This window comes from Xiphophorus couchianus, chromosome 7 (genome assembly GCF_001444195.1).
Source record: "Xiphophorus couchianus chromosome 7, X_couchianus-1.0, whole genome shotgun sequence".
Lineage (NCBI taxonomy): Eukaryota > Metazoa > Chordata > Actinopteri > Cyprinodontiformes > Poeciliidae > Xiphophorus > Xiphophorus couchianus.
In genome coordinates, this window is record NC_040234.1 from 24723492 (window position 1) to 24745794 (window position 22303).

General features: G+C 40.1%; 2 protein-coding genes across 3 annotated transcripts; both read right to left on the bottom strand.

The window, feature by feature from the left end:
* Positions 1–10271: 10271 nt before the first annotated feature.
* On the bottom strand, positions 10272–15767 carry LOC114147553 (uncharacterized). Of its 2 annotated transcripts, XR_003596073.1 has the most exons (6): positions 15640–15767; positions 15490–15561; positions 15385–15415; positions 14150–14394; positions 12693–13045; positions 10272–10395 (listed from the first exon to the last, which is right to left on the bottom strand). XR_003596073.1 is itself a non-coding variant. In XM_028022033.1 (5 exons), the coding sequence occupies exons 1-5, from the start codon at positions 15652–15654 to the stop codon at positions 12746–12748; spliced, it is 663 nt and encodes a 220-aa protein (XP_027877834.1). In that variant the 5' UTR covers positions 15655–15767; the 3' UTR covers positions 12528–12745. The 2 variants fall into 2 exon arrangements, 1 of the variants encoding a protein (XP_027877834.1); XM_028022033.1 differs by lacking the exon at positions 10272–10395 and having other exon boundaries at positions 12528–13045.
* Positions 15768–20529: 4762 nt separating this feature from the next.
* Positions 20530–21637, bottom strand: LOC114147697 (leucine-rich repeat-containing protein 38-like). The gene is made up of 2 exons (XM_028022252.1): positions 21480–21637; positions 20530–20732 (listed from the first exon to the last, which is right to left on the bottom strand). The coding sequence occupies exons 1-2, from the start codon at positions 21627–21629 to the stop codon at positions 20565–20567; spliced, it is 318 nt and encodes a 105-aa protein (XP_027878053.1). The 5' UTR covers positions 21630–21637; the 3' UTR covers positions 20530–20564.
* Positions 21638–22303: the final 666 nt, after the last annotated feature.

A 22303-nucleotide genomic window follows, 5' to 3' on the forward strand; every position in this document is an offset into this window, starting at 1 on the left:
TGTAATTTTTCTGGAAAACCAAATCTGAGACAAAAGTCATTAAACAGTTTATCTGCCACCGTTTTTGCTGATTTGTTTGTAGTTGCGTAGGCCTGAGCAAAGCGGGTATAGTGGTCCATCACTACCAGAATGTACTCAAAACCACCTCTGCATTGTTCCAAATGCAAAACGTCAACTGACACTAGCTGAAATGGGTGAGTGGTCTCTATGCTCAACATAGGGCCACGTGCCTGTCTGTTAGGTTTTCTTTTTTTTAGACATTCACAAACATTGGTGACAAAATGTTCAACGTCCTTTTGCATCTTTGGCCAAAAGAAACGATCCCTAATCAGATTGAGTGTCCGTTCTGAGCCCAAGTGACCCATTTGTTTATGCAATTCATCTAGCACCAAAGAATGGTACATTGAAGGAAGGACCAGTTGCTTTTTGTGTTTGGTCATTCTAAACATTGTTCCATCCTTTGTGATTTTTAGTTTGCTCCACTCTCTAGCCAAAGCTTTAAACTCAGGACTCTCAGTTTGGAGTTTATGTGCAGCAGGTCTTTTGTTTTGCAGCCTATACTCATACATTTTAGCTATTACAGGGTCTCGCCGCTGTGCTGCACAGATTTCCTGTCTTGGTATTGGTTGAACTGACTCCAAAAGTCTCTCTGCTCCTGTTTGTTGCTGCAGGACATTAAAGGAGATTGCATTCAACATTGGTGCTGGTTCTGCTTGCTGCACTAAGATACCCTGCTGTGTGGCTACTACAGCGTCTTGACTAATTGTTTGTGTGCAGCTTCTCATATAGTCTTCAAAATCAAGGGGCATTTGAGATAACCCATCTGCATCTGAATTTGTTTTCCCAGGTCTGTATTTTATGGTAAAATTGAAGTCTGCCAACTCAGCAACCCAACGCTGACCTGACGCATTTAATTTTGCTGTTGTCAAAACATAAGTGAGTGGATTATTGTCGGTGTAAACCACAAAAGATGGCGCATGAAACAAATAATCCCTGAAGCGCTCCCAGACAGACCATTTTAATGCTAAAAACTCAAGTTTACCTGCATGCATATGATAGTTTTTCTCCGGTGGGGTTAGAGTTCTCGATCCATAAGCTATAACTCGTAACTTGCCATTTCTGCGTTGATAGAGAACTTCCCCTAACCCTGCTTGAGAAGCATCAGTATGCAGCACAAATGGTTCATTTAGATCTGGGTATCCTAGAATAGGAGGGTTTGTCAATTTGTCGACTAGGTAGCACAGAACTTGATAATGAGTTTCTGTCCATTTAACAGGGAATGATGAGGGCAGCTGGTCCCTGCTCAGTTTGTTTTTCCTCTGTTTTCTACTTTCCTGTTTTTTTGAGCCTTGGAGGGAGTTTTTAGCATCTGCTGGGGTTGCAATCAGTTCATACAAGGGCTTTGCGATGCATGAAAAGTCTTGAATATAAGACCTGTAATAAGACAGAAAGCCCTGTATCTGTCTCACCTCTCCCACTGTGCTGGGTTGTTTTTCTTTGAGTGCCAGAATGGGGGCGATCTCTGCTGGATCCATGCTATGACCCTCTTTTGACACCATCCTACCCAAAATCCTGACCTTTGGCTTGAAAAGTTCACACTTCTTAGCAGTAGGTTTAACCCCATGTTTCTGATATCTTTGTAAGACTGCTCTTACATGTGCAACATGGTCTTCAAATGATTTGCTGTGAACCAAATTGTCATCAAGATAAGGTAGGCAAACATCATCACGCAAACCCCACAAACACTCCTCCATGCTTCTCTGAAATTCTGCTGGTGCTGAACTGAGTCCAAATGGGATTCTAGTCCATTGGTATAAACCCCATGGAGTAATAAATGCTGTGAGTGGCTGGCTGTCCTCATCTAAAAATCCCTGATGATAAGCCTTTCCCTGGTCCAATACTGTAAACCAGGAGCTACCTGTAAGGCTGTCCAGCATGTCTTGTATTCTGGGAATAGGATGTCTGTCAGGTACTGATTTGCGATTAAGTTCTCGATAATCTACACAAAGTCTGAGCTCGCCTGATTTCTTTCTCACACAGACTATTGGCGAAGAATAGGATGACTTTGATTTTGTAACCCAGTCTCTGTTTATCAAATCCTGCAGGTAGGATTTTACTTCCTGGTGCAGTGGTTTAGGCACACTAACGTAGGTCTTTTGAACTGGTGTCTGATCTTTGAGAGTAATGTGCATGCGAAGACTGGGAATACAACCAATATCATTTTCATCTTTGGCAAAAGCTTTACACTCCTCTCTGAGCATTGTTTTCACTGCAAGCTGCTGCTCACCAGTTAAATGATCTGCCTGTACAGGAGGATCCCAAATATCACTCGGGTCACTGCTGGCAGGTGATGAAACTTTAACATCTGCATCCCTTGTCATGTTATTAATTTGTCGGTTCTCTACTGGTTGCAAACCAGCTGGATATATTGCTTTTACAGCCTCGATATGGCCCAGAATGAGACGTGATTTTAAAGTTACATTGTAACCTGTGGTCCTATAATAGGGTCCTGAGCCACATTTGGGTCACTTGAGACAAGCACAGGCACTAGGAGGCTAGAGCTAGACTTTTTAACCCCAGTAAGTTTAAAATCTATGGGGATCCACCCTATAAATGGTATTTCTGTTTGATTAGCACCAAGCCCTTTTAATGGTTCTGATCCCAAGAGCTCATCTATCCCCCTTATAGTGGTGTGAGGTAAGTGATCCGCCCTCCAATTGTCATTTATCACTGTGGCCTGTGCACCTGTGTCCCACAGTGCTACAACTGGTAGATTGTCAAAAGTGCAACTCACCATTTTACGCCTACCAATTAGTTTTACTAGTTTCTTCCCCTGTTTATCTGAGAAAATGTCAACATTTTCTACAAGCGGAAAACAACTCTTTTCATTTTTTTCACCCAGATATTGTTCAGCTAGCCTCACAGCTTTACATGTGTGGTAATGTTTGTGCCAGTGTTGTGTCTGACATGCTTTGGAACAATACATGGCAGCTGAGCAACCTGAACACCTCTGGAGTGGAGCGTCAACTGATTCTTCCCGGTAGCAGAAAAGGCAGCGGCGGGACTCCTCATGTGGTGGCCGGGTCACTGCTGGTCCCATGACAGTGGCCCTCCAATGTTTTCCTGCTGCTGACGTGGAACTCTGCATCCTCTGGAGACGTGACCTGGCTGACCACATTTGAAGCAATGGGTGCAGTCGTCTCCTTTCCCGTTGCTCTGGCAGGTTCTGCATCCCCTCCTTCTCTGGGTACCCCCAGCGTCCGATGTCCTCTTTGCAGCATGCCATTTACTGGTGTTCAGGGAAGCGATGAACATCTGTTTTACCTCCGCAACCTCGTTTCTCAGTTCGCTCACTAAGGTGTGCATTTCAGGTAGAGCAGGAGCTGTCGTCTTGTCATCCTTGGTCTGAGATCTGCAGCTTGGTTCATCTTCAGTGAGCAGCTCGTTAATCCTTGTTGTTTTTGGGTTGTTTCTCTTTAGTTTGTTTAGCCGCTCTGTCTCGAGATTTGCAGCTTCATTAAATTTCTCAATCAGTGTCTCATCAGTTACATCTGGGTCGTCAAGAAGTGTCTTGATCTGAAATTTGATATTATCATTTTGCAGTCCTGTACCCACTGATCTTAAAAACTTCCTTTTCACCAGGTCCACGCTGTAGTCTTCCGCTTCTTCGTTCTTGGATGCATATAAAAGCCTGTCTTTAAGCTCAATGGCCCTGAATAAGAAGTCTTGAGCTGACTCTTTTGGGTCCTGGGAAATATTCACCAGTTTTTGGTACAAGTCAGATGTGTCATCTTCTCTGTAATGTCCTTTTAATATTGTCTTTAGCTGTGGGAGCGTCAAATCAGTCTTTATTTCCAGCATATCACGCAGCTTGAGACCAGGGTTGATTGCTCTTATCACCGCTTCCATAACTTCTGGCTCACTGTGGCCTTTCCGGAGTCCATTTTCTATCTGGTGCAGCAGGCTGGTGTAGGACAGCCGATCACGCTGCCCGCTACCTCCTATTTGACCACAGATGCGAAACTCACGGCGAATGGTCACCTCCGGTACTTTGGCTGATGAGCTCAGCCCAAAGCCGGCCGGCAGCGGCTTCCGTTAGTCTGAGTTTTTCTGCTATGGCCTTGATCTCCCCTTGCAGCTCTTCATATTTGCTACTTGTATCGAACGAGCGGAGAATTCCACGACGCTCCTCTTTAGCTTCCGGTCGGCCCAGAGCCCATAAAAGTTTGTTTACAAATTGCACAGCGTCATTTGGAGTGTAGCTGCTTTCAACTTCGTCCAGCTTATTTTCTACAACCCTCATCAGCTGGCGTCTGGTACTGTCTTTCGTCGGTTCTTCCTCTGTAGCAAAGTATTTCAGTTGATAACTGACCTCTGTTATGTTTGGAAGCTAGGACGAGGTAGAAGCTCAAGTAGACAAAGAACCCTTAACAGCTTTTATTCATAACTCGCTCAGCAGTACAGTAACATCAAGTATTCCTTTCCTCCATCTTATCTCTTCTTCTTCTTCTCTCTCCTCTCTATCCTATTCTAGTACACCACCTAGTGGTAGACACAACATTCCCCCCTTACTTGAAAAGATTGCATGTACCCATTTAGTATAAGACTGAACATCAACCTCATTTAACAGTTTGTATGTCACAAATATAACTTTAGCTGTAATCAAAGTAGGTAATTACTTAAGTACACACAACCAAACAAATATAAGCAGCAACCCTGTACTTTTTAAACTCTAACACTTGAAGTTACTATGGAAAATAATTACCAAATTTAACTATTGTAAACATAAAATCCAGGTGTTTGTAACCAGTTTGTACCATGAGAATTAGTTCACCTGAACCCTAAACATGTAACACACAATCATTTATGCATTTATTCATCTTTTGTTTAACCTGGTTGAAAGTCCTTGAACCACACAGGTCGAGCAGAAGTTCTAGCACTTTTCCTCTGAACCACAGGGTCATGCTTTTCTGGTTTTGTTGTTTCACGTGGAATACCTGCAGAATAGCGTGAAAGTCTGGCAGCATTCCACCTTTTATTGTCACTGAGTACATAAGTACTTCCTCCAATCTGTTTTTCAACAGACAGCGGTGAAGTAAATCTTAATGAGCCTTTGCGAACATGATCAGGTCTTTTTACCCTCACCATGTCTCCAGGTTTGAATGTTGGTGTCTTTGCTCCACGGCGCTTGTCAGTATACTGTTTAGACTTCTCTTGTTTCTGTCTAACTGTTTCTTGGACTGTAGTGCATTTTCTGCTTTTCTCTGAACTTGGAAAGATGTTCACTTTTGTTTTCATCTTCCTGTTGTGCAGTAGTTCTGATGGAGATACTCCAGTTGTGTTATGTGGCGTTGCTCTGTAGTTTTGTAGGAAATCAGTCACTGTAGTTTTCCAATCTTTCTGCATGTGTGCAACAGCACCATTGCACTGTGGATGGTACACACTTGTACGCAGATGAGATATTCCCCTTTCTCTGAGAAAATCTGCAAAAGAGCTGGAAAGAAACTGCGGCCCATTATCAGTGACTATGTAGTCGGAGTTCCCCTCTCTGCTGAAAATAGAGCGTAGAAATGTGAGAACAACATCAGTAGTTACAGTGTGAGAAAATGCCACCTCTGGCCATTTACTGTAATAGTCCACTAATGTTATAGCGAATCTACATGAAGAAACAGCAGTTTCAAAGGGACCCACGATGTCCAGAGCCACTTTCTCCCACGGTCTGTTCGGCAGTTCAATGGGTTGGAGAGGAGCAGGAGCAGTTTGAGCAGATTTGTCGTTCATTTGGCAGGTCATACATGAAGAAATAACAGACTGAACCATTTTGTCCATCTGAGGCCACCAGTAGAGGTCACAAAGTCTCTGTTTAGTGCGAACAACACCTTGATGAGTTTCATGTGCCAGATGAATGACAGTAGCACGTAAAGCAACAGGAACGATGTATCGATGTTCACCTCTCATGACCAGATTCTGAGATGCAGAAAGTTCATTCCTGATGTGGAAGTATGGTATTAAGACAGGGTCCACATCCTTCCTGCACTTTGGCCAGCCCTTCTCTATCTGTCCATGGAGGAGTGTGAGTTCATGGCATTGAGAGGAAGCAGAAGTGAACTCAGTGACAGACAGAGCTGACACAATGGATGCAACCATGTCAGGTTCATCTACAGGAGTAGAGTCCATAGGGAGTGGCAACCGTGACAAACAGTCTGCAGCCTGGTTTTGTGATCCAGGCCTGTATTCCAAATCGTAGGTGAAGCATAGCAAACGTGCAGACCAGCGTGCGACTCTCATTCCAGCACGCCCAATGCCTTTGGTAGCGAGTAGCGAGTCCGTAAGACGCTGGAGCACAGCACGCAGGCATCTGTCATGTTCCTGTAGAGAAGATCCTGCATCAATTACATCATCCAAGTAATTGTGCACACCAGGTAGCCCTTTAAGCACAGTTTCCATCATTTTTTGGAATGCAGATGGAGCAGAGGCCAACCCGTAGGGGACACGGCAGTAGCGGAAAAGTCCTTTGTGTGTAATGAAAGCCGTGAGGTCCTGACTGTTCTCATGTAGTAGAAGTTGGTGGTATGCAGATGCCAGATCTATGGTGGAGAAAACATAGGCACCCCTGAGCTCACTTAAAAGCTCATCCATGTGGGGCAAAGGATGACTGTCTGCAACAATAGCTTTATTAGGTTCTCTTAAGTCAACACATAGTCTTGGTCTGCCTTCCTTTCTTGTTGTGACCACAATAGGAGAAATCCAGGGAGAAGCATCAATGTGTTCGATAATGTCCTCCTTCAGAAGTAGATCCAGTTCCTGTGACACAGCTTCTCGTACTGCAAATGGAAGTCGTCTGAGTTTTTGCTGAACTGGAACTGCATCCTCATGTACTTTAACTTTGTGCACAAACCCAGCAACACAGCCAATAGAAGCAGAGTCTGTTTTTGTTAGCAACACAGGTGCAGCAGAAGAAGCACGTTCAGGAGGTGAGACATGGATTGAATCATGGCTAAATGTCCATTTCAGTGCTTTTATTAGGTCCATGCTGAGGAATGCAGATCCTCCTTTAACCACATACAAAGAAGCAGGAGCAGTGTGGTTGTCAAGGGTAACTGTGGCTTCCAAACATCCTATTACAGGAATGTCCTCTTTCAAGTAAGTGACTAATTTCACATGAGGTGCAGTTAGATCACTCTCAGGAAAATGTCTGTTGTACAGAGTCTCTGGTATGATAGAAACTGATGATCCTGTATCAATCAGTAATTCACAATCAGTAGACTCCCCTGACGCAGCTTTAATGTTCACTTTGCAAAGCAGTCTGTCAGTAGAGTTAACTTCTTTTGCGGTTAACATGAGCACAACCACTTCAGGCATTACTTCTCTAACTTGTTTAGCAGAGCGGCAAACTTTAGAAAAGTGTCCAGTCTTACCACAGCTGTTGCATTTTGCTGCGGCTGCAGGGCAATCTCGTGCATTCGCCAGGTGATTTGTCGATCCACAGCGATAACAAGCTCGCGCTGTCTGCTGCGAAGTGCGTGTGTGGCTATTTTTAGAAATGGCTTTCCGGTTCCTATCCTTGCGTTGAGTAAGTCCGCGCTGGGCAACCGTGTGAACAGCAGTAGCTCCACTGAGGAGTTTGGATGACTGAAGAGCATGTTCCACTTGACACGCCAGCGTGATAGCGGTGTCCAACATAAGTGAAAATTCCAATAAAAGTCTGTTTCTCACCTCCGGTGCATAAGCCTTCTCAATAAGCTGATCCCGTAGCATCTCATCTTCCATGGTTCTATAAGCACATGTGATAGCCAACTCACGTAAAGCAGCCATGTATTGAGGCACAGTCTCATCCGCCATCTGCGTTCTCTGTCGGAATTGGTGTCTTGCCACAACAACGTTCACCTTCGGTGCAAACTGTAGTTCCAACGCCGTCATTGCCTCATTATATTGTTAAGGAAAGATAATCTAATGTTACAAAACGTTTGGCTCTTTCTTCCTTAAACTCCCGAGTCCTCAGCGAGTGGCGTTCTCAGCTAGTGACGCTCTCAGTGAGCGACGTGCAGCGACAAGGAAACCACAACACTGCGTGTTGACGTCACAGAATCACAGAGTTTAATTTCATACAAAGCAACGCATGAATCAATCAACAAAGCTGCAGAGGAACAGAGATATGCATTCTTTACCTTGAGAGAAGAAAAATAGAGAAAAAGAAAAAAAACAAAGAAAAGGCAAAGACTTTGGAGAGAGCTGCTGCAAAAAAGCAAAATAGTGGCAACTTTCTGAAAATTTAGTGCTGACACCAAATTTTATACTAAGGGGGTGTTTTTCTGTTTAATATATGCACTCAAGGCGTTCCTCTAGTTGACCAACTGGAAACTCCCTTAGGCACTCAGAGAAACTTGGAACTCCCCTTAATCTACGGCAAAGATCAAAGGGCCATCTGTTTTCTGGCAAAACAAAAGAGCGGATCGCTGGCCCTGACCCCCTGTAGTTCCGCGGCCCTCCCGGGCACAGAAAACAAAAGATAAAATTTCACAGATACCTGTGAAATCCGAAGTGTCTCCCATTATCTCTCCTTACATAAATTCTCAAAGAGACTTACATCTAGTAATTTTGGTTTTAAGGAAAGGTTATCTTTACAAACCCCAGTTTTGCTTCTCTACAGTCAGCACCCCAAAAGATTGAGTCCTGCCAAAATAACACATAAAATCAACAGAACAAAATGAGGTATAATTCCTGAACAATTTTCTAATAGTAAACAAAACATTTTCATTTAAACACTTTCCATTTGCTTCTGATATAGTCACAGATAATACAGTTTTCAAATACATTCATCATTTAGTCGTTGCAAAATGAGATAATACAATCTTCAGTAAAAACATGGTATTAATACTTAGAAATTAAATGTTAGCGGTTTCAATCGTCTATGTTGCATTAAATTTCACACCCTCCCAGATGTTGATTTCTTACAGGCATTTATCTGCTGTGAACAGACCAGATGTCTCTCTCTCTCTGTCTCCAGTGCTTCTGGCCTACAGAAATGCTAATTTTATGGCTTCGTGTGGTCTGACCGCACAGCGGGAGGTCCCATTGAGAGATCTCCCTGGATCTGCTTTTGGTTCCTGTGTCTCTGAATGCTTACCCATCTGGTTTAGTTTTAAATGCTTAACACCAACCTCTTCAAAATAAGAGTGTTCCATATACCTTTTAAGATTAACTGTATTAAGCACTAAATATAATCATTTTTCCTCAACAATATGAAGTACCGATGTTAGGCAAGGTGTAAAATAAACGTTGTCCCTCGAAGCCCAGTGCATGAATTAGTAGAGCACGGCATCTAGCATCAGACCAGGAATTCCCAGTAGCATGAATAGCTGTTAAGTAGTTCTCGAACATCTTCCGCCACGTGGAAAACGGAACCGTAAGTTCTCCACTGCAGGGCAGGAACTGTGCAGGCATGGGTACAGATGTCATCGTCGCCAATTGTTATGTTTGGAAGCTAGGACGAGGTAGAAGCTCAAGTAGACAAAGAACCCTTAACAGCTTTTATTCATAACTCGCTCAGCAGTACAGTACCATCAAGTATTCCTTTCCTCCATCTTATCTCTTCTTCTTCTTCTCTCTCCTCTCTATGGCTTAACTGACAAAGCGCGGCTGTGACTTCATCTAGCAGAGATTCCAGTTCCATTGTGGAAACTGTTAAAAAAAAAGAGGTAATTTAATGCTAGCTTTGGACAAAACGTTTGGCTTTTTCCTCTTTTAATCTTCCGAGTCCTCGGCGAGCGGCGGCGTGCTGCTAAAACGAAACAACAACAAAGCGTGTTGACGTCACAGATCACAGAGTTTAATCTCATACAAAGCAATCGACAACAAAGCTGCAGAGGAACAGAGATATGCATTTTTCTCATAAAAATAAAGACACACAAGGGGAAGACAAACAAACACGAAACAAAGACAAAAAAGGCAAAAAATAGCGGCCGCTCTCTCTCTCGATTTTTTCCTAACACGGAATCTTAAACTAAAGAGGTGTTTCCCTATTTAATATATGCAGTCAAGGCGTTCCGTTCTTTGACCTATTAGAAACTCCGTAGGGACCCAGAGAAACTTGGAAACTCCCCTCATTTACGGCAAAGGTGTCTGGTTTTTGTCTAAGCAAAAGGGCGGACCACTTAGTGCTCATCTCTGTCTGATACGGGGAGATCCCTGGCGCCAAAAAGTCTCTTCCCCCATCGGAATGTAAATTTTATTGCTCTGTCTGTCAAAGGGCCCTGCTTGTCTGATGCCTGCTTATTCAGCTCCTTACCGCATCTCAGACGAAACCTGTTCCAAATAAGAGTATTGAATATAACTGTTACACATGTCGTAAGATTAACTGTATTAAGCACTAAAATTAATAATTTTTCCTTAACAAAACTCATAAAAATGTTCTCTTCTTAAATCTTTTAGATCTCAGGTCCGATGGTCGGAGAGAGTTTTACTTGAGCGGTGAACAACGCTACCGTTACCTGCCAACGGTTCTAAAAAATCTACGTTTTGTTTCGCGGAAAATCCTTTTAAAACATCTCTCCTGGCTGGCTCGCCACTATATGTTGCTCGGCTCAGACACTGATGACATTCGGAGTTGTCTTTGCGAATTAAAAAGAAGATTTTATTTACCTTTATACAAAAATACAGCTTGACATACTCGGTGCCTAACGCTCCTCAGAAGAACGGAAACCGAGCACTGCACCCCAACGTTCCAGGAACACACATCAAAAACCGTCGCATTCAATGACATAAAGGAAATATCAGTTACTAAGTTATCAAGCTACAATGAAAGATGAATGAACTTATTATAATAAACAAAACAAATTGGGTGGGGTACCTGTGAACTATAATACACATGAACAGTATAATAAATAAATAAACTAATAAATTCGGTGTCTCACAATTATATAGACAAAGAGTTCAGTCTCAGTATTATTTATGACAGACCTAGGTTTTAAAATAATAGATCAAGACACTGGTATTATTTTGAACAGCTGAATGCTACACATGTATAGGAAAAACACTGACAACTTATTTCAGACATACAAGAGTTGTGCTGACTCCATCATTATGTTTTGTTTGGTTGGTAAATTTTAAGTTAAACTATGGACCCTTACTGACACCTAGTGGACATTGTTTACATATTTAATTTGGTCAGTCAAGCAGAACTCGTCCAGCTGTACGGTTGGTGTTTGTTCCTTGGACACTATTTGTCTGTAAGTTCATTTTATTAATCGTTATTCCAGCATTGTGTAATATTTTGTAGAAAAGTTTTATGTTTCCCAACCAATATTTAAAGCTACATCGTTAGCTAATTGGAGAGAATTGGGAGTCACATGTTTGCCTAATTGTTTTCTGTATCTGTAGCTGATGTATACTTTTGTGTTTTGTTACAGTTTTACAAAAACTAAAAGAAAAGAAAAGAAAAGAAAAACAAACCAGCGAAGAGTTGCAAAATAAAACAAGAAAACTATCAAGGACTGGATTATTTTCAACAACTCAAGTGTTAGCTAGCTGTCTAGCTTTGTAAGAGCAACACATTGTGAGGGCAGCATAAGAGTTTATTAACAAAATGAAATTAACTTCACAATTAAGACATTTTATTCAACCAAAACACAAAACTATCAACACACAACTAAAACTACAGAGGAAAAGACCAATTAAAACTACTATACAGCAATACTAAAATGTGATGTAATACATCCTTATAAGTAATGTTTTATTAAATTCTGACTGAAAATACAGTGAATGGCCCTTTGAAATTTTATGAATTTATATATCAGTTTATGCACTGGTGATTTAATCATTTGGAGTAGCAGAACATTTTGCCACTCTCAAAATGGCAGTGAAAGCAGACCAAAATAATCATGTTTTCCTGTTAACCGATCTTATTTTTTTCTGAAACATAAGCAGCATATAACCTTTATGTATGTCAATGGTCTCCTGGGAAAACTATATTTACTTAAAGCATTAAAGATAAGTGAACTTTCCAATCCACTGGTGGGTCGTTGCACAAAAAATGTCGAAGTAAAAACCTTCAGAATGGAATAGCAAAGCAAGGGGTCACATTAACTGAATATGTTCTGTGTTTGGCTGGTGTTTTAAACAGTGATGGGAAAATGTGCAGCTCATCCATCCTTTTGATGGATTACAATTCACACATCTGACTACTTTGTGCACACGTACATGTTCACCTTGAAAACATTGTGGAGGTGAGTAAATTTATCAGATGACAATAAAAAATCCCATCTGAGTATCATTCTGACATGGACTCTGAACTAAATAAATTTCTACATTATACTTTTTTAACAGTCATGCGTATCCAACATTTGACAAAATTATGCTTAGTGTGACCTGGATGTAAGTATTGAAATAAAGTTGCAGTAACTAGCTATGAATCTTAAACATCAGCAGCAATGTTTTTATCCAATTATAATGCAAACTTTGAGAAAATATTTAAAATGTTGCCAAAAAGGAAATGTGAGTTAGTTGTGTTTCCACCTACTGGTTTGAAGCGATTTCTCTTGATGAGTGTAATCTTAATTTGGAAACTGCTTTTCGCATTTACTTGGATTATCTTTCTGTGGGAATATGTAACATTTGAGTATGTTAAAGAAAAATAGTTTTCTATGGAAGTGTAGTGTCTAGATATAGATCCTTTATGAGAGAAAGAAAAGATGGTGCTCACAAATGAAAGCTGAAGTTTAGAACTGCAGTTATCTAGCTGCCATGATTAATTTAGCAGGAACAAGATCATTTGAAAGGTGATGATGACACAGGAAAAGCTGATAGTCTTTTCTGCAGAGCTGGACTGTTGTCTGTAGCTCAAGTTGGGTAGTGGGCAGGAGCCATACTTACCTCCCAGCATGGAGGTACCCCGGCTAACCAACAGGACACCAGAGAAAGTGATTGTTTTTGAGGTGGCGCTTGACCAGGCACAGCTGCCTTGAAATTGTGTTATCCAGATCTGAACACCTTTCTTCATTTCCTCAATGAAATAACAAGTGTTGAGGGTTGTGTCGCCGCCAGTCACCTAAAAGTAAAACATGGTGTTTTCAGCCCCAGCGGAAACAATTGTTTCCAGACTTTTTTTCTAAAACTTCTGAACTATGGGGAAATTCTTCTGCCATAAGTCGAGAGCACACTTTCTGTCTCAATGCAGGACTTTGTATCTTTTGTTCTCAAAGCTTTAAATACCTGTGCTTACACTTATTTTGAAAGCAGTACTTAATGTCTTTCTTCTCGAAACTTGTAATGCTTGTCCTCAAAACTTCTGCTGTCTTTCGTTGTGCTTTCTCAAATCTTTCTTGTCACACTTAAAACTTCTCTCTGCTCAGATCAAATCTCCAAACATCTCTGCTCGCTTGCAAATCATATTCTGTTCGCACTCAAAACAAAAAAGTACCATCGCCTGGCAACCTCACAGCCAATAGAATGCAAGTGTGTGTTTGTTTCTTTCTAGTTGGTGTGCCTGTGCGGCTACTAAATATCTGCCAGCAGTGCACTGGGGTCTGAATCTGCAGTGCACTACAGATTCAAAGTAGTATTTGTTAGAAAAATGGCGTATTGATCTCAGGCAGGACTTTGTTCACCCAACCAAAGTAAACGGACAGCTGGCAGAGCCACAACACAATGATTTGGATCAAAGATTACTCAACCGTTACAATGTCCCAGGTATAGTCTAAACCTAAATCCAACTTTAGGTTTAGACTTTCTCAGTTACATGTGAAATCGAACTGAGAATCTCTAATTAAACTTCACATTTGTTTTCACAGACACTCGTCATCCACTATGATTCACCTTGAGCTATTTTGCAAAGAATAATGGGCCACAATTTCAGTCTGTGTATGTGTAAGTCTGGTAGAAATGTAGCCTAAAATGGCTCAATAAAAATGCTAATTATAATTTTTATTTGCAAATTATTTTGAAAACAATGTTTCATTTTTCCCGCTTCAAATTTATGCCCTACTTTGTGTTTGTCACAAATAATTCCAAAAAAACACATTGAAGTTTGTGGTGGTGACGTGACACACTGAGCAGAAGCTGCAGGGATACGTCTGAGCACGAGTTATGAGCTAGCTATTACCTAAACTCAAGTGAGACTGAGGGTTTTTTTTAATTAAAGTGAGTTACATACCTGAGCATGACATATCATCTTTTCAACTCCATTGACCATAAAGGCCCAGAGGTTGTTATGGTCACCACGGCAGAGCTGAGCAGCAAACACAAACTGGTAGATCCCATCAAGAGGAACAGTGAAGACACCCGTGTTATTGTCATAACCAGAGCCTTGGTTCACCAACACCTGATTGAAAATAACTGGGTTGAATAGGAGATCTTTCAGCATGCCCTGGCGTGCAGCGAAAAAAACAACAGCTCCCCCTGCACCACAGAAACAATAGTAGATGTGTTAGTATTAGACAGTTAGAGGTTAAAACTCAGTTCAATTCAAGAGATTTTATAATTTTAAATACCTCAGACTTATATCTTTACTAGCAGTGTGAGGGAAACATACAACAAGTACATTCATAATTTTTCTATGATATAGCAGTTTTGTGCAAAGTTTGCTCCTTTTAGTGTTAGGCCTGTGCTGTATGGTGGTCTGCCCTGCCTGGATTTACTCCTTTCTTCCTTCCATCATTATCTACGCCTTCTACTTTGTTTTAACACTAAGTTAAGTTGTCTGAAGAATAGTTCCGCGACCGAGTTTGAGCAATGACAGGAACAATAACACCCTGTCAAAATGTGGTGCCAAGCGGATAGTAGAGAGAAAACTAAGTCAGACCATGAGCTAAATAAAAACTTCAACGAAGTTTGTTTTAAAATAATACAAAGAAAAGACATTTAGTGTTTTGTATAATGGCTGCCATGTGCCAATGAGCAACAAACATATGTATGATGCGAACTCCAAAGCACACAAACAAAACAAACGAATGCAAACAAAAAATGCTGCTACTACAAGCAATCACAATCACAAGAAATGCCAGAAGCAGAACTATGATGAAACAGCTAGCAGGAGGACATTTAAGGAAGGACAAAAAGTGTTTTACTTTTGCCAACTACTGAAAGCAGTCACTTGGCCAAATGGTAAAAGGATCCTTTCATCAACAGAAAAGTAGGTCCTGTCATTTATGAGCTCAACATGCTGGATCACCATAAAAAAACACTATGTTAACATGTTAAGTTCTTGTCTGTGAGGTCCAAGCAGCTCGCAGATTCTGCAGACCGATATTATCTGAACTATTGTATATTATGACATACGTAAACTATTGACTACACCTGGTGCTCCACTTAACATTTTCCTACAATAGAAAAAATACCTCTACTTGGCTGAGAACAATCTCATATGTAACCCAATCGCAAACTTCCTACCCTGTTGGTTGTCTGCTGTCTGATGGGAATTCTATGGAGAGACAGAAAGAAGCAGGTTATGTTTTAGAACCTCCAGAGATCAGGACAAAGCAACAGGTCACTCACCCGTTTCAATGGAACCTCAGCAGCCATGCTGATTACACTCAGCTCTGAGACAGTAATTAAAAAGCAAAGAATCTGCAACAAACAGCAACCAGAAACTGAGTAAAACACAAATGATAAAATATGTAATACAGAAAATCAACAAACCATTACCTTGATGGCGTTCATTGTCGAACTGAGAACTACACACACATTGACACACTCTTCCAGGCTTCTGTGTTTAGCAGACAAAGTCCACCTACTGCTGATAAGTTACGAAATTTGTTTAAGTAATTCTTAACACACCCACAAAAATAGAAAGAAAAACTCCAGCAAGGTTTGGGACAGGTATGGTGTTGGCTTGAAAACTAAAACGTTTCATGATACCATTCCTACAGTTTAAAGTGACTTTTATGAGGCATCAGAAGAACTACCAGTGACTGGAGTTACCTTTTAAAATACTGTAGATTAGTGGTGAATAAGGGTTGCAACAATAATATTATTGAACTGCTGTTGCTCCTGACCGTAGCAACAATAGTTGTTACAATTTTGGATATATTTGCTGACTTTAAAAACATTGTCAGTTATAGTGTGAAAACTAATGGAGTAGTACTTAACACTTTTATAAAAGGGATCCAGGATTAGTTGAACATGTTGGCCTAAATATGTTGTGATTTTTACATGAACTAAAAAAAATGTTGTTTGTGATACGTCAAAACTCATAGTTACTTCAAAAATGTATATCTTTTGTTCTATTTTTCAACCATGAAGATGAAAACACCTAGAGACTTCAAACCTAGATTGGATTATTCTGCTCTAATAACCTTTTCTGCTTGTGTTTCTGTCCAGATGAAGCAATTAAATGAATCATTTCTGCCATGTTCTAACAGGGAATACACTTTTTAATTAGTAATTTTGTGTTTCCTTTTTGTTTGTCTGTCTTCTTAAGCTCCCATCTTGCGTGACAAAGGTCACGCAAGATGGTTGCTCGTTTCATCCATAAAATCTTTGAAGAATATGTCTTGAGATATTTCTGGGCCCAGTCCTGAAATGTACCATGTCTCTGAGTTCTGAACATCTTCTAGATACTCCAGGTAGGTTAAAATTATGGGATTCCGTTTTTCTTCATGATTGATTCTTCTCAAAGCATTGGTAGTTAATTTTTCTTTTTTTCCCCTCATCTTGTTTCCTCTGGCCATGTTATCTATTTACAACAAAACATTGGATTGTTTTTTGTGATCATGCTCCAATATTTTATCAATTTCAAGAAGTCCTGCATCCTTCTGAGATACGGCCCTGGACCTTATGGGCTGGGTTGCAGGTGTCTTGTTGTCTGTCTTTGTGCTCCTCCCCTTTACAGGTGCTGCTGATTTTATTCATTTGGAGCACAGAGCATTTAAACCTGGCTGTCTCCACCTTCTGGGTCGCCATCAGCGTCCACTCTGCCTCGATGCTTGCGGTGTTTGGTTGCCAGGCCTCAGCTCCCCTCCTTTTGCACATTTGAGTTTGTCTTTGTTTCTGCACTTCAACAATTCCATATGCACTCATACACCACATCCAAGCATTTGCATTACACCACTGATACTGACATCCTCAATCCATTGTTGTTTGTGTTAATAAACATTCCTTTTTATGCACTTTAATCCCTGCATGGTCTCCCGTTATTGTTATGACCTTGAGCCAGTCGTAACACTGAGACACTTTTCAACGTAAGATAATTATTATTTTTTTTGTTGGCCCATTTTGCCTAAAGAAGCTGCTTAATATTCATGCACACCTTGACATAGTGTCTTGACCTCCTTAGGCCTCACTCCTACTGACTACACAGATACACATCACTTGCTATGATTAAAGCCATTTAAGTTTATCCAGCTTGGAGTTAGAAAATATTCATAAAAAAGGTCTTATGATCAAAATACTCACTTGCCAAATAATTGTGCACACAGTGTAGTTAAAAGCCTTCGAACATTCTGATTCCAGAACTGTGCATGGGCAGAATTTACACTGCTTATCATCCATTTAGCCAGTATTTATGTCTATCTCCCCTTTTTGCCATCCTTTCTAGCTAAACCAAACTCTCCTGAGTGGAAGAGATCAGAGTTTTTACTGTAAATGTAATCCAGAAAGAAGATAATTCCAGCACTCATCTCTCAGCTTGAATCTAAATTCTTGCCATCAGTCAGTGCATGGAAGTTAATCTCCCACTAATCCTCATTGTTCCTGTCTGTTCTGTTGATTTTAAAAACAAGGGCAAATAGATCATGTAACTATCTGTGACGGCATATAAACCTTCCACTGTGTTATCACTGCACAGTTATTCCCATGTCCTGTCCTACTTTAGGAGTAAGACAATCAGGTAAACTCTTATCATTAGCAAAAAGTATGCTAATTTAGTGCTCAGTGAGAGAAGTGCCTAAAAAATGAAAAGTAAATTATTCAGTCAAATAAAAACTAACTCTAAATGAAGCGAATCAGCCATGAAGAACAAAATAATTCGTAGAAAAATAATGTGAAATTTAACTACCAACTATAATATCATTGTAAAATGTAAAAAAAATTTGACAGGTGGAAAACATCTTAAAAATTTTCAACAAGATCAAACATGTTATCTAGTTTATATTTGACTGGCTTTCAGATTTTTGGGAGTATTTTTGATAAAGTTTAAATTAAATTAATTGTGCAGATAAGCCAGGGTGAGAAACGCACCTGCTGAATAACTCCAGATTGGCTGTCAGAGTTAACATTACATATAAAAAGACATGATTAATAAAATAATCTCCTGTAAAAGTATTCATATCTTTAAAACATTTTACATGTTGTCACATTACAACCACAATTTGCTATTTAGAATTTAATTTGATAGACCAATGCAGAAAATGATACATGATGTACTATTTTTACAAATTAAAAAAAGTATGTTGTGCATACTTATAATGCCTGTAAAATGTTCTCAATACTTTGGATCTCTTACACTTTTTTGGAAAAGAAAGTGCACCAAAAACTGCTTTTTATGTTAAAGTGAAAACTGATGACAAACAAAAATAACATAAAATAAGTGATTGTATAAATATTCACTTATTCAGTATTCATTCAGAGTTGATTGAATTATGAAAAATGATGAATGATGAAACCAGGGTTCAATCCTGGAAGAAAACCTGTCACACTTTCAAAAGACTTGACACTGGTTCACAGATACATTCTATTAGAACAAACAGACATTACAGCTAAAACTACAACAGAATGCTTTAAATCAGTAAATTTATATCTATAGAACAAACAACATTAATACAACATCCACTGGACAGAAAAAAACCCAAACGAAAAAATATTTATTTTACAGAATTGTAACTAATCATAATTTAGAAAGCTTCAGTCAAACTCTGGAACTAAGTCCAATTGAGAAGTAAACAGGTTTTTAATTTAGTATATTTACATAAAAAAATGAATGTAATGTTCAAATAAAATAACCCTGTTTATTAAAACAAAAAATAATAATACTGATGTAAACAGTGACATATAGAAAATGCTGAGTTAGAGATGCAAGCACATGCCTAATTGATTCATTAGAACAGACATATTTCTAGCTGCTTCTTGTCAGCATACCTAAGTTTTCTGTGATTAGGCAAAACAGCTGAAAATCCAACAAATCAATAATTAGAGTCTTACTTGCTTTCTTGTAGCAAAGGTGGGTGTTTGGTCCTAAACCCCCATCACACTGCTTTAAGCACATGCACATATTTAATGAGTAAAGAGATAGTTGCAACATCAAGTCTGACTATTTGACCCCAGTGACATTCTGTCTTTCCCAAACTACCCTGCAATGGACTTCTTGTAAAAAAAAAATGGACCAGTGATGGCCTGACCTGCTGCCTGTTCTGATTTTGAAAATGAGAAAGAAATCTGAGAGAGTATTGTCCTACTGCTGGAGGGAATGCAGCAGGTCCAAAGTCAGTCTTCATAAGTCTTAGCAGATTTATATTTGCAGCCTTCTTTTTCTGCACTAAAAGCAAATAGGGTAAAAAATGTACATGAGTTATAAAACTTTTTTTTCTAAGATGGGGGACTTTGTGAGTCAGCATCCCAGTTCTTCCCACGACTTTTCTTCCTGTTTCTCTCTGCCATCACCACAGCTGCCACCACAGTCACCAGGACCGTGACGGTAATGACAAGGACAGTGGCCGTTTCCGCAACACAGAGCTGACTGTCCACCCAGGCCAGAGAAGCCCCCACCAGCTGTGGGGGGTCCTTGCAGGTCACATTTCGGTAGTCGTCAATATGGAGGTAGCGGACATGCAAGATCTTGCTGAAGACACGATGTAGCTCACAGTCGCAGCTCCATGGGTTGCCTGGCATGGTAAAAATAAGAGTGAGAGAGAAACAAGAAAGTTCTACTTTCAACATTCTTTTGACTTCTATTATTCTGTCTTATAAGAATAATAGAAATTAGATCACTCTCCCTCTTGATCATCACTGTCGCTTGCAGGTGCAAAGGTTCCAGCTTGGGATTTTTGCAAGTAGAGAAAATGCAATTAATGCCCCATCCCCTAACTAAAAATTTGTTAGATGACTGTGGTGACATCTCTAGTACAGGTTGACACAAAGTGGTAGTCCTGTCTTTGGTAAGCATGGACTGTTATTTTTGGTGACTAAAGTTAGCATATTGCTAACAGCTTAGCTTAAGATAAAAATAGCCATGAATGAACGTGTCTGTAAAGTTGCACAACTAAACGGCATTATAATCATTAAGATTAAGATAAGTGTCACAGATGTGTGCAGCAGCCATCTGAGTGGTGGAGCAGTAGGAGAAGCGTTGTGCACTGCACTCTGACAGCAAACACAAGGGCCGTAACACACAACCTAGAGGCTGGGGGGAGATCTACAATCCTATTTAGAGTTTTCCAGACAACAATGGAACACACAAAAAACATGTTTGTTACTCTTTCAAGGAGTAATCAATAATCCAATTACTTTTTTAAAGTATCTATGCCATCACTGAGTGTATGTGCCTATTCCAATTCTTTTGCTGCCTCCTTACCAGTCAACTAATTTACCAATAAAGTCCAAAATAGTCAGAGAAGAACCTTTCAGAAAAGTTCTAGTTAACCTGAAAGCTGAATGTGTGTTGCTGTTGTATGAAGACTGATGAAGGTCTTAAACTTCAGGTGATGCAAGTTGTTTCCTTCCAGATTAAGAATCGCCAGACTATAGAGAGGAGCCAGAGCGTCAGAGTCTATCTGGGAGATGTTGTTGTTACTCAGCTGCAGCACCTAAACAGACACACAGGCACAAACTTTGTACACAGAGAATTATTTTCAAAATCATGAGAGAAGACATTCACATGTCTGATTTACATTCTCTTAATTATTACCATTATTCTTTTTACTCAGGACAGAATGAACTACCATTGTTTTATCCCAGAATGTATTCTGACAGTTCCTAAGGATTGATTCAATGCACTTATTATTTTTTTTATATCCATCCATCCTGTATATAACAGGCTTGTCTTTGTGGGATTTAGAGGGCTGTTTGTGCCTAACTCCAGCTGTCAGTGGGCACAGGTTTTTAAAAATCTGATCTTGAAATTAAAACAGAACTTCTAGATCAATGGTGTCCAGTCATTCCTCAAGCGCCAGTATTCAGCATGTTGTCCCTGCTTCTACATACCTGCAGGCTTCTGCAGAAGTTTATGACAAGTTTATGACGTGTCTGCTCCAACACAGCTTATTCAAATTGTCCATCTAAAACTGCAGAACACTGGAGCTGGTCACCATTTCTCTAGATCAGGGGTGGGATCTGGGATGGGCTCACTGGTGATCTAGAACTTTTTGATGTGTCCTAAATAAAATTGCTGAATAATTCCAGTATTCAATCAAGTTCTCAAGAGTCCTGCTAATTATTTGACTGAGGTGTGTTGGAGCAGGGACACATCTAAAGTTGGCCGAGCATCGGCCCTTTACAACTGGAGTTGCCCATCTCTGCAGTAGTTAATTACAGTTTATATCGACTTCATTTACCTCAAGTCCAGGCAGCATATCAAGGCTGCCTTGCTCCACCACTGTCAGTCTGTTGTTGTGTAGAAAGAGCTGTCTCAGCCTAGAGAGGCCCCTGAACACACCAGGGCCAACAGACACCAGCTGGTTATAACTGAGGTCCAACTTTTCCATGTTGTCCAAGTGTTCCAAGCTTGAAGGTTGAAAACAAAAGGTATTGTGTGAAATTGTCCAGAAACTCAAAGACAGAAGAAAAAGTCTAGAATATGGATCTGCATATGCTAACTTTTGGATGCATTCCTGCTCCAACACACCTTAATTTCCTTTCTGGCATGTCCTGTTCACAAACTGTACCTGTTTAAAATGAATAGCTTGTTCAATTGATTCAGGTTTGTTTTAGCAGGAATGAATCCAGCAGTGGCAGGAGCGAGGCATTTGAGGCCTGGAGTTACAGACTCCTGGTCTAGAACATCATCATCACCTCATCACTCAGCTAAAATTATTCATCAAGGTCTCTTATTCACTTTGACCCTAAAACCTGGGAGTTTTTGCCAGCTTTTAGGTAGCTTTTAATGTACCTAAAAAAAATCATATACCTAAAATCTACATTTTGTCATGGGTGGATTTTCTATAATAATAAACCAACACAAACACATGCATGATTAAAAGGAAAAGGAAATTGATACTTGTTTTTCAGCATTTTCTATGAACACAAATCTGAAAAATGTTGTGTTCCATTACATTTTACTTTAATATTGAAACTCATGTAGGATGAATAGCATACATGTATGTTGAAACAACATACTCTTGTATAACTGCCTACCCACATCACAATTATGCACAACTCT

Bases quoted from the DNA above. Each gene is read 5' to 3' on its own strand.
- LOC114147553 (XM_028022033.1), bottom strand. The intron at 15,416-15,489 runs GTGAGTGACCTG...GTCTCTCCATAG, and splicing joins CTGAGGTTCCATTGAAACGG to AATTCCCATCAGACAGCAGA. The intron at 13,046-14,149 runs GTATGTAACTCA...TTTTACTTTTAG, and splicing joins AGATGATATGTCATGCTCAG to GTGACTGGCGGCGACACAAC.
- LOC114147697 (XM_028022252.1), bottom strand. From the start codon at position 21,629: ATGGAAAAGTTGGACCTCAGTTATAACCAGCTGGTGTCTGTTGGCCCT. The intron at 20,733-21,479 runs GTAAATGAAGTC...GTGTCTGTTTAG, and splicing joins ATATGCTGCCTGGACTTGAG to GTGCTGCAGCTGAGTAACAA.